The sequence below is a fragment of the Battus philenor genome, unplaced genomic scaffold (assembly GCF_028537555.1).
Source record: "Battus philenor isolate CCGP_79_NKW_IND1 unplaced genomic scaffold, ilBatPhil1.0.hap1 SCAF_8, whole genome shotgun sequence".
In the NCBI taxonomy this organism is placed as follows: domain Eukaryota; kingdom Metazoa; phylum Arthropoda; class Insecta; order Lepidoptera; family Papilionidae; genus Battus; species Battus philenor.
The window spans coordinates 15,749,017-15,761,095 of record NW_027181748.1 but is presented as its reverse complement, the minus strand read 5'-3'; the positions used below and the strand labels follow the sequence as shown (position 1 = coordinate 15,761,095).

General features: G+C 33.7%; 1 protein-coding gene across 1 annotated transcript in view; it reads right to left on the bottom strand.

Annotated features, from left to right (window-relative positions):
* Positions 1 to 10,196: 10,196 nt before the first annotated feature.
* Positions 10,197 to 12,079, bottom strand: part of LOC137931859 (sodium channel protein Nach-like) — a 77,585-nt gene continuing 75,702 nt past the window's right edge. Inside the window, exons 12-13 of the mRNA XM_068775370.1 lie at positions 11,301 to 11,363; positions 10,197 to 10,279 (exon numbers count right to left, since the gene is read on the bottom strand). Of these exons, the coding sequence (XP_068631471.1) occupies positions 10,197 to 10,279; positions 11,301 to 11,363 (146 nt within the window). The remainder of the gene's footprint in view (positions 10,280 to 11,300; positions 11,364 to 12,079) is intronic.

Below are 12,079 nucleotides of genomic sequence, written 5' to 3'. Positions count from 1 at the left end.
ACTATAATTATTAATGTGTTCTATTGAACTGCGACAGACCAATCGCTTTTGACATCAGTAATAATGTCGAGGCAGTTACATGTTTATTATTACCATCTTGTTAAATGATGGATGCCCACTGTAGGGCATCCCTGCCCGCATCCAACGACTTCTGGCAACCTTAACGATATCGTTTGTCCACCTAGTGGGGGACCTGCCCACGCCGCGCCTACCGGCTCGTGGTCGCCACTCGAGTACCATTCGGTCCAAGCGGCCATCGGTTGCATGAGCGATGGGCGCGTCTGCCACTTCATACACAAATGGTATTAAAAATTCATTAATCTAGTTAAATTGAAGCAAAATACGGAAATTGTTGTATTTATTTATGGCTTTAGACAGAAAACGACTTTTTTTGAAAAAAAAAAGTGGTTTAAGTCAACAGTACCTATATCAATGTTTCCCGTGGACGCACGCCCCACAGGTGGACATTTCGAAAGTGGACTCGATACGAGTTTAACACTTACGCTTTAATATAAGAGTTACTTATATTACATAGGGGGCGTAATTTTAAAAAAGGCTAAGGTGGAGCATGACACAGGAAAGGTTTTTTTTTTAGTTCTTACAAGGTTTTCCTCTAACATAGTAAGAGCCTTTTATTTCTAAATTACAATTTCTAGACGGAGGGGGAAATCCTCAAATGGACGTCTGGGAATAGAGGGCCCAGGCAGTGTCAGACTTTTACTGACTAAAACCCCCCACCGTCGGCTCTGTTACAAGTTAAGTTTCTAATGATTTTGCCTTTTTTCTAATATCCCTATAGTATTAACTCTTATTTATATTATACTTGTTATTTTCTTAAGCTATTTACATGTTTTTATTAATCAATACTTATATGTGAATTCTACGTTTAATACTATTTCTTATCTGTATATCCATATACAATACGAAAGCTCACAGGAAATGTTAGGATAAAATGATTTTGTAGTCCAAATTTGTAACTACAAAATGATAACCCAAAAATACAACAATATGTACTAATGAAGTATCTAACCCTATCCAATCGTACAAATTGAATGCTGCAATCCGTTGCTATGGTACCCAATAAACACAATTAGCAACACTTAAAAAGAAGTGAATTGAGAAATTAAACACGGTCTGCGTTCACGAAATCGAACAGCGAGACTAAATTTAAACACTAATTAATAGCTTGCTTCATTTATCGCCTAGCGAGAAAATGAATATGTCGCTTGGCAAATGTTATATACAGTCCTATTTATTTATTTACACATTATTGTACACTACTAATAATAACTAAAAAAATGAGACAATTTATATAAATGTACAAAATGCAGTCTTATCGCTCAAAGCGATGTCTAGCATACAACCTTTGGACAGAGATGAGAGACATGAAGGAGACGGCATTTTATCGTGTTAATATACAAATACATACTTTATTATACACACGTACATATATGTTTTTAATATATTTAAATAGGTACAACATAAAAGCAAATAACTAACAAATGCTACAACAATGCTACAATTTCCTATTTTAGAGGCGAAGGAATTGCTCTTTTACCATCTTTTTAAAAGTTGACAGCGATTTAGTGCATCTAATTGGTTCTGGTAGCTTATTCCATAACCTGACAGCAATAACAGTCAAAGATTTCTCTATAAATATGTAGAATGAGTAGGCGTAATCAATTTCAAGTTCTCCGATGATCTAAGCAACTTACAATGTGAGTCATCTGAGAAAAGAAATGTAAATTTAAGGTAAGAGGAAGTAAATAAAATACTACAGAGAAGGGAAAAGATGCGGGTATTACAGAAAGGGCAACTGGCAACCAGTTGAGCTTATTACGAAAATTCAAAAACAAAGTAATATTTGTGCAGACCAAATATGAACTTATTATAAAAGTTAAAGCTTAGGTTGAAAAATAACTTCCTTCCTACCTTCCTACCTTCCTACCGTCCTACATTCCTACCGTCCTACCTTCCTACCGTCCTACATTCCTACCGTCCTACCTTCCTACCGTCCTACATTCCTACCGTCCTACCTTTCTACCTTCCTACCTTCCTACCTTCCTACCTTCCTATCTTCCTACCTTCCTATCTTCCTACCTTTCTACCTTCCTACCTTCCTACCTTGCTACCTTCCTACCTTCCTACCTTCCTACCTTCCTACCTTCCTACCTTCCTACCTTCCTACCTTCCTACCTTCCTACCTTCCTACCTTCCTACCTTCCTACCTTCCTACCTTCCTACCTTCCTACCTTCCTACCTTCCTACCTTCCTACCTTCCTACCTTCCTACCTTCCTACCTTCCTACCTTCCTACCTTCCTACCTTCCTACCTTTCTACCTTCCTACCTATTTTTTTAATTACGGAGATGTGGTGTATCAACATGAATATGCCACCAAGGTTGCGTTATAGGTTGATCCAGAGTGTAGCGATGTCTTTAATATTTTCCTTCTGAAACAGCCAACAATATAACAACTTCTTACTCTGTCTACCCCATATCGGACAACAATTAAATCATCACGGCGCTCGTAAGCGAAAACTTTTCGGAAGTCTTCTCCGTTACCGAATCGCTTAAGTGTCAAGAAATTCTACAATAGGCGGTTGACTTCCTGTCACTATGGAGCACGTTTGATGTCACAAGTGACAGGAAAGGCAAGGGGGGGAGGTCGTTAGGGGGGCACTTCTAACGGATCACCGCGAGCGAAGACTTAACTAAGAGACAAAACATGCTTACTTAAGGTTGTTACCTATTTGTATATACAGGCTGTTCCATTAATTGGATACACTTTGTTAATAACATAGTATATACCTTATTTTAAGATACAGAAATTTCATGTTCTATTTCAATATACGTCATAAATATACACGGTTTCGTGCTACTTTTGACTATATTTGTAAATTTATTTACTGCAAAGGGCTATATAAGTGGTACATATGTAAATATAGTTATTTCTGTTATAGATAATTTTGATGAAATAAAACTTAAAACTAAACAAAGTCAATATACTTTTACATATATGTATATGTGTATATATATATATATATATATATAAAAATATATATATACACGTTGATGTATATATATATATAAATTACGGTAGTTGCGAAACGATATGAGTCAAATTTTTGGCAAACAGGTCGCGAAGAATCATCGACCAATCGAGATTTGACACGTTTGACAAAATTTAACATTTGACAAAAACACGCTTAACTCGGACATAAATAATGTATCGTATATGTAATAAAAGTAATAATTTACACAAGGTTAGTACTAGAAAAACAAGCAAGCTTTATTTCATTACTATTTTATTTCTTAAGACTTCAAAATAACTGACACTGTGTTCAAATATATCTACTTTAACAATAAAATCACAAGTTAATTTTAAAAGGTCATATATCAAAAACTATTCAAAAAAGTAAAATTGAGTATAATGTAGGAATTTCTTAAGCGATCATAAAAAAATTCTAATTGTATTGCGGGTTATTTTCAAATCAGTACGCATATAGAACCCTTGTAGGTTTATTATAAGTTGACAGATGTCATTACAGATAAGTTGGGAGTAGGTCCCGGGTTCGATTTCTAGCTAATCTTATATAATTCTCACTTTGTGCATTAATTATATATGACTGTCACTCTTCACAAATAATTTTCAAGAGAATGCGCAGCAGCGACCTCTGCTTCATTCCTCTGCGATTGCCAACTCGCCTGTCAATCATGGCTATTATCATCACCATATATCATCACATAAATATTATGGGGAGGAATATGTTTTGAAATGGGTGTTAATAGGTGGAAGCCCAATTTTATTTTATTTTATATCAAATAACGAAAAATATGAGACAATAAAATAAATATTTAAAATTATAACACCCTGTGTAACTCACCTCGCGCTATTGTTCGTAGCCGCTGAGGAGCGGTGGCTTACTCGCGTAACTTTTTAACAAGCACCCTTCCCCTAACTTAACATTATCTATATTGTATATTCAACCATTAATTATTAATTACTCCTATTATAACATACAATGAACAAGTTATCAAGTGTCTTTTTTGTAAAAACCTTCTAGTCATCACATCGCTGACTTTATAATACTTATCTACAACTTATCTATGACAATAACGCGTGGAGAACTCACATACATTTGTATATATATATATTTAGAGTCGTTTACTTGCTTAAAAATATAATAAAATACCTTTAAATTATGTATATACGTTACGTTTATGAATTAAAAATATCATATAACGAAAATCTCACCCGATGAATTCGAACATTCTTTATTCGAAATACGATTCAGTACATATTTTTTTCTACAGTTTAGATAAGGCTTTGAAAGCCTCTGAGTTGGCAGTATTAATATCAATTTATAATATATATATAAATATATATATATATATATATATATATATATATATATATATATATATAAATCATACCTCATCGAAAGATATATATATATATATCTTTCGATGAGGCATTCGGATGATAAATATGTTAGATTCGAGAAAAACAGACGAAAAAAAGTCAGTGTTTTTATATTATTATATATAGTTTAAAAATAAATATTTAATAAAATCCGAAGGGCGGTCTTGCTGTTTCTTTGACAATGTTTGTAAATCTAAAAATAGAAACTTTTTGAACATTATCTCAGAATAATTGTTATATAAACAGTACACAAAACACGGCCCCCTATCTCCCCTCAAACGAAAGTGACGTCGATAGAAATACCTTTTCGCTTCCTTAAAACCCCATAGATTGCAATTTAACCGCGCGCCGGAAACAATAATAAATCACCCCATAAATCTACTCCCATAACCGTGCCACATGTACTTCATTCGTCATTTCTTTATCAGCGAAAAAAAGGCAAGCAATATCCACCTTCGGAAAAATGAACGCGACCCACCCCGAGGCCTAAAACAACTATTTATCGCCGTAAAAAAACATTTCATAAATCATTGTTGTTCTCTATCTAGCGGTCTCTGGAGGCTTCAGAGGTGAGGTGAGACCACTTCTCGAAAGTAGGGTAGGGGAGAACATAAACCTGCTATTCAACACATTGACGTGCATGATATGTTTTGCGGTAAATTATTCTTACTATAAAACACTTATTATACACATTTACACGTGTAGAAAGTTTTTACATATATTTCCTATCTCTCTGTATACAGTGATCACTCTAAAATATGTTCATCTACTTTTTCTACTTGAATACAATTGGCTAACATTGACAAAATAAGATCTACAGTAGTATATACTAAACAATAATCAATTTTATAGCGTAATAATACAAATTTTGAACACATTTTTTCTTACTAAATTTTCATTTCGTTACTATTTCTGAAACTATTTATTTTTGTATTAGGCCTACTATGTATAAATTGGCATTATATAAATTCTACATCAAGCCTTATATTCATCCTGTATAAAACAATAATAACACAATTTGAATTTGTTTACACAAGAACAAAAGGTTAAACAATGCTGGAGAAAACACAGAGTAATTAAAAGCACGTGTTCTACATAATAAACATTTGACGTATAAACAAAAAAGGCATATGCGTGTGGCTGACACATAAAAACTGTATTTAGTGGATGGCAATATAGAATAGTAACAAGGAAGTGGTCACACGAAACTTAATTTTAAAAATGTTAATTGTTAGAACGTCCTTAAAATATGTTAAGAGACTTAGTAAACACTTTAACATTCAAAAATGTAAGAAAAAATTATATCGGAAATATTGAACATAAGAACAAAGACATGAAAGCTAATGTCCACGGAATATAGATTCTAATATTAATAAAAAAAGTCACAGGCGTGCCTCAAAAATCACCCGCATCTCGTGACTTCCCAATAACACTAACCAATGCTTCTCTTCAACTAGGATACAGTAAGTTTTACAAATTATTTACTGAAATAGCCATTAAGGACACCTTGCTAGATGTCTACTCAAGTATATAATGAGAAAAATAGACGCCACTACATTTAAGAATATTTGTGGTGGCAATGTTAACTGTTCGGAACTGTTGTCCGAGGTAAACTTTCGAATTCCTGCAGCAAGAACGCGTTCTACATCTCTCTTTTTTTATCAACGGCTAGGACAAATATCGGTAAACGTGCACCCTTATACAGAATGTGTGACCACCACAATTCATATGTTAGTGATATAGATATATTCTCGTGCTCTCTCGTATCTTTTAAAAAAACAACTTCGTTCGAAATTATTGAGTACATACAATGCAATTTAAAACATAATATAAATAAAATATAAATATATAAACAAACATAATATAAATATATAAACCATAGTCTGATCCCTGTTTAGTAATGTTTTTATTTGTTTTTTAATTGTTTGACTATAAATCATTATAAGTTCTCAGTGAGATAGTTATAAGGTAACAACTGTAACTAATTTTATATTTCTATGCTTCTAAGTTTGTACTTTCTTACTGTCTTTTGTTACTGTCTACCTCCAATAAAGTAAATAAATAAATAAATAAAACCTACCTGGCTGCCTCATTCATGTGAATTTTTAGTATCAAAACAAATTCGTACGCACGAAGTAGAGAGATATTCGAGCAATCGCACGTAATTACCACAAGCGGAGCGTTAGAGATAAAACAAAGACAACCCCCAGCTTTACTCATTCAAATACAAAGCCACTTGATGCCCGCAATTAAAATCTTAACATATAGGATTAATAAACACCACCTTGAATAGTGATGTGATACCTTTTAGAAATATCGATATCGATTCATTTATATATTTATAAAGAGTGACTGGTCACATTAAAACGCTATATCCAATCATTTATGTATAAAGTGATCAATCTGAAATACATAATATTAATATATATTTTTATAGAATGTGGCACTTTCTTATCTCGTGATAGTAAAAAGGCTACATGTATATCTTACGGCTGCCATTATTATATATATATATATACAAAACTTTAGTAAACGTTAGAAAATATATGTATAAACAAGTGCATTATAGTAAATATTCAATTTATTACAGATAAACATAGTATGGAAACAGTATAGGAATAAATATTGAGAAGTTAATGTGTTAATATAGACAAAACATTCATATATACGAACATTTATACACATAAATGCATATATGTAAAGTATACATTTATTCATATATACTTATAAACACAGTATAATATATAAATATAAATACGATAATAAATAAAAGAAACTGTCTCAGATCACTTTTGTCTTAGAAATAATAAAGAAACAGAAATAATAAAAAAATAATTAAAGAATAAATAATCAATGGTTTAGTAAATATATCATATTCATTTCCTTACGTTTCAGTATGTTATGTATTATCTCTGAAATCATTGATTTTTGGTACATCCTGTACCATACATCAATTGACAGCTATTATATCTATAACCAATCAGGATATTTATTGATATTCGTTATTTATTTTTACAACCCCATGTATAAACTGTCACAGTGTAAGATTTTATGTTTCAAAACTGACAAGCTAGATTTTGCTTCACCATCATCATTTAAGCCTATATTCTATATATAGGCTTTTTTTAAATTTGGATAATACAATATACATCTAATACAACTTCAGAAAAGCTTCTTAAAAACAATTCTATATTCAATTTTTTTTTCAAATTACGTATAAACCGGCCAGTCCTAAAAACTTTTAGTATCAACAACGCAATGGTCTAATCATTCTCTTGTTAAAGGACGTCACATCATATTTGTACGGAAGCACTTACCATTCAACTACCTAACGCACTTAAAAAGAAAAGTAACGGTTCGTTCTCACGCAATGTTTATACTAGACATTTGACGACAATCGTGCGTTTTAACATCCGGTAATGAAAGGATGAAACTGGATTTTTGTTTTGCCTATGTTATCCTTCAGTACCTTAACTTGTGTAAAAGCCTCCCTGATAAGCGAAAAAGAGACCAAAGACGACTTCCTCTCATACTGCAAAGAAATAATTATAAAAGTAATTAACAAAAATAAAGGTTAAAGAAAATTAATACAAATGTAAATAAAAGGTTACAAAGGTTACAGAGCGAAAGAGAATAAAAGAAGAAATGTTGAAGAAAACCAAACGAAAGATCTTAACATGTATAAATGAAGAGTAAGAATAAAAAAGATTGTGAAAAACTAAATAAATTAAAACAAAAAGTCCCACACCAGATATGGAATACGAGAGGCTCCTAATAGTGGGGGCTATTAAAAAAAAATAACTTGTGTAAAACAGAAATGATAAATTAAGATATAGAAACGTGGTCTATCGTGGATGGTATAGTTCAAGTGGCATTCGGATGGCTTTATATTAAATATCCTTTGAAGTTTTAAGGTTGTGGAGTGAGGATGACGAACCTATAGACACAGAAGAACGTCCGCAAACCTTGTGAAGGTTGTCGAAAGCCTTTGGACGTAGATTGCTTTGATCCAGTACAGATATATATAAGAACATGGAGAAACCCCATCACTAGATTTAACAAACATCATTAAGGGAGAGGTAGAACGTCTTTGAATTAAATTACACCTCGCTAACTCCAAACAATAATCTTTAACATATCCCACCCTTCCACCCCGGCCGATCCCTCTAACGGGGCTCCTTAAGACGATGTGTAGAAACGGCTTGCCGACTAAAGATAACGTGATAACAGCGCGTTTTATGTTTTAAGGTGTATGACGCACTATTAGCACCGAGATAACTTAACGTACTTGCTAATTACTTGGCTTAACTTAAGTACACGACAGACTTATCTAATGAAACTACACAGTACACTGTGCTCTGAATGTAATGTGATATATGTAGAGTTTGTTTAAATGCCATCAATCTGTTAATCATCATCATAACAATTTTATCATTATCATCAATCATTCCTGTCATAGGATGTGAACTCTTGGATTTAGGAGACAGATTGGAAAAGACCAACATTTTTCTACGAGTCAAAATATACGAGTATTAACACAATTTCTTCACACGCTTTATTATTAGATTGTTAGATATACTTTTCAATGTATCTTATGGAATTGCCACAGATTAATAAAATTATGCCTTCAAAGGAGTTACTAATGTCATTGTTCGTGTTTATCTAATAATGACATTAATAACTCGAATATTTTAAATAAATTAAACTGTGATGCTACTCCTACTCCCGGACGCCATCTATCTCCGCTATTTATTTTATAATAGTATATTTACGGTGAAGCAACCTTATTTAAAATGGAATTATCTCGCAAAGATTACACAACACGTAAACCAGTAATTTGCGGAACTTGGTGTATTTTCCAAACACTTATCTAGTACAGCTGAACTATATTTTAATATAATTTAATCAAATTGTGTCCATCTGTAATTAGAAATTCAAATAAAACTTCGTTTTAGCTCATAGACACTCACTGCAAGGGATAAGCCTACGTCAAAAATATCTAAAGGAGATATACAGCATCGCAGTGTGGTATTGTGGTATGCAGAGGACGGTGCTGCCTATCCTTCGGGCAGTTGTTTGTCAGTCGTAGCAATTCTATGTAATTATTACACAAAGTGTGAATTATATAAGATTGTATCCAAGGATTCGAACCCCGCGACCCGCGAACGCAAGTCGCAGTCTTCTACCGCTGCGCTACCACTGCTTCACAAAGGTAGAGCTGTACAAATATGGAACGGCACTGAAACGTGGTCTCTCACTTCGGGCCTCGTTGGCAAAGTCACTTAACGAATATACATGTGGTCGAAATTTCCCTACGAGATTGAATCAAAAATGAAATGATCCATAGACGACAAAGTAATATATCCCAGATGATTGGTATATCCTCTCTAATTTATTCCTAATTTGTTAATTATACTGTACCCAAAATTACAAACCTTTATTATATACCAATAGGTACAGTACACCTGTTCGAAGGCATGCTGGCACCTATTTACGCCAAATATTACCTCCTCCGTCTTTGACAGCAGTACTCTTTAACGTGATCACCCCGGGTGCGAACTCATATCCTGACTATTCAAGCCAATAATGGAGTTGTGATGGTGTGGGACCTTTACAACTCCATCACCACTTCCCGTACATTGCCAAGAACACACTAACCATTTGATCATCACTTGATAAGCCAGATAAGCTGGCTCTAATATTATCCGGCTATGGTACCGAAGTTGCTGACACACTTGTTTCCATATTCCGGTATTATCTAGCATAAGTCTCTTAGTTAGCAGGCTGCTCAAGCTGCGGTAACTCGCTGGTTACCATCCAGAATTCTACCACTAACTGTCGCTTCTTATCGCGCCCTACCACACATCAAACCAGTCAAACCAACATGTACAACATCTGGAGTTGACTACATTGCCACTATGAATCCGACACCAATGACCAGTACCTATCACTCACTCAGTATTTGAGTCTCCAGTACAAACAATCAGATCTGTAGTACAGACTTCGAATCTGAAGCCGAGTGTCTCCGCTGGTGATGATTGCCATGTTGAAGTGATAGTGAACACGCTGGTTGCAGATCGTAATGGATATATGTTATTGGGAATCTATAAGCCTATGTCCAGCCCTGTACGTACTATAAATGAAATAATTATGGTGAAATCGTAAAATCTATGGTGTACGGGATAATATCCGAGTATCTGCACAGATTTAAAGTCATAGACTGTCCCTTGTATATCTATGACCCTCGGGTGGAATAGAACGTGGTGCATGCAAATACTGTCCCTTATTCAGCGACATGAAAATAGATCTGGAAATAGAATTGGAAATCAAAATAGATAGGGGCAGCATCGCTACCTTGAACCCCATGCAAAAATTGATATAGAGTATGTATTCAAAAAGAAAAAAATAAAAATGAATACAAAAATAACAGTCACAGATAGAAAGAAGACATCAAATGACAATTGTAAAACAAAATGTAAAATAAACTGTATAAAATAATTAATGAACATAAGGCATGTAAATAAAAGCAATAAGAATGAAAGAAAATGTGAAGAAGGGAAGAAAATAGAATGTCAGATGTTGTGATGGACGAAAGAAGAAAAATAAATGAGATTACACTAAAAAACTTTATGAAATCCAAAAAAGAATGGAGGCATTAATAAAAATACTAATACAAATGGTTAAAAAGTTAATGTCCAATTATGTTAATCACTTAACAACCTGAATGGCTTATTGAAAGTGATCTATACAAACAAAGGTGCCCCGGGCCTGTCACTTAACCCAACCGCAGCCATATTTGAATTGCTTAATTGGGCAAACGATCCAAAAGGGCCAACTATCTTAATTATTAGCAAGGTGCTTAGGGGTTGAATTTACGATGTGTTAATATGAGACGGTGCGCGTCGCGACCAATTGCTCCAGACCCTAAATTAAATCTACCTGCGGGTACCCCATAGCCTAATACACTCAGTTTCATGGCGTTATGTAAACATTTATATTAACATCCACGAACCGTACTTAATTTGTAAAATAATACCCATTATTAACTCATTGAAATGTAACATGTGTTTTAAAATTAATTATATTTAACTTTTGTCTAAATCTGATACTGTTTTATCAAACAATATAAAATTCAAATTCAAAATATCTTTATTCAAGTAGTTATTGACATATGCTTTTGATTTGGAATCAGGCGTTACCTCGCGGAAGTCCATCCTAAGCAAGAAAAGTACTAATATTTAGCTACTTTCGCACGTGTAGTGGTAGTCGTGCAATAAAATGCACCGCCCGTCAGCCCGCTGATAAATGCGTATGCGGCAAATAATGCGAATTACACAACTGCCACGGTCAAATCACTCAACACGTGTTTCACCCCTCCACGGGTCCTTTTCTTGCTGATGTGCTTTTGAATTGATAATTTTAACATTATAAGTAGTATGCTACATCTGTATAGGAAAGCGGATCTATTAAAAAGAGCCGCCCAGAAACTTATTATTATAATATCAACCATGTAAATGAGTCAACATACCAAGTTCCACACATTTCGATCAACTAAAAACTCTTGAAATCTATAATAAGATTTTTTTAGGTAAGAAATGAAAGGTCTAACATATCTTGTGGAACTTTACATGCGTACACCCATATTCATGAAGGCT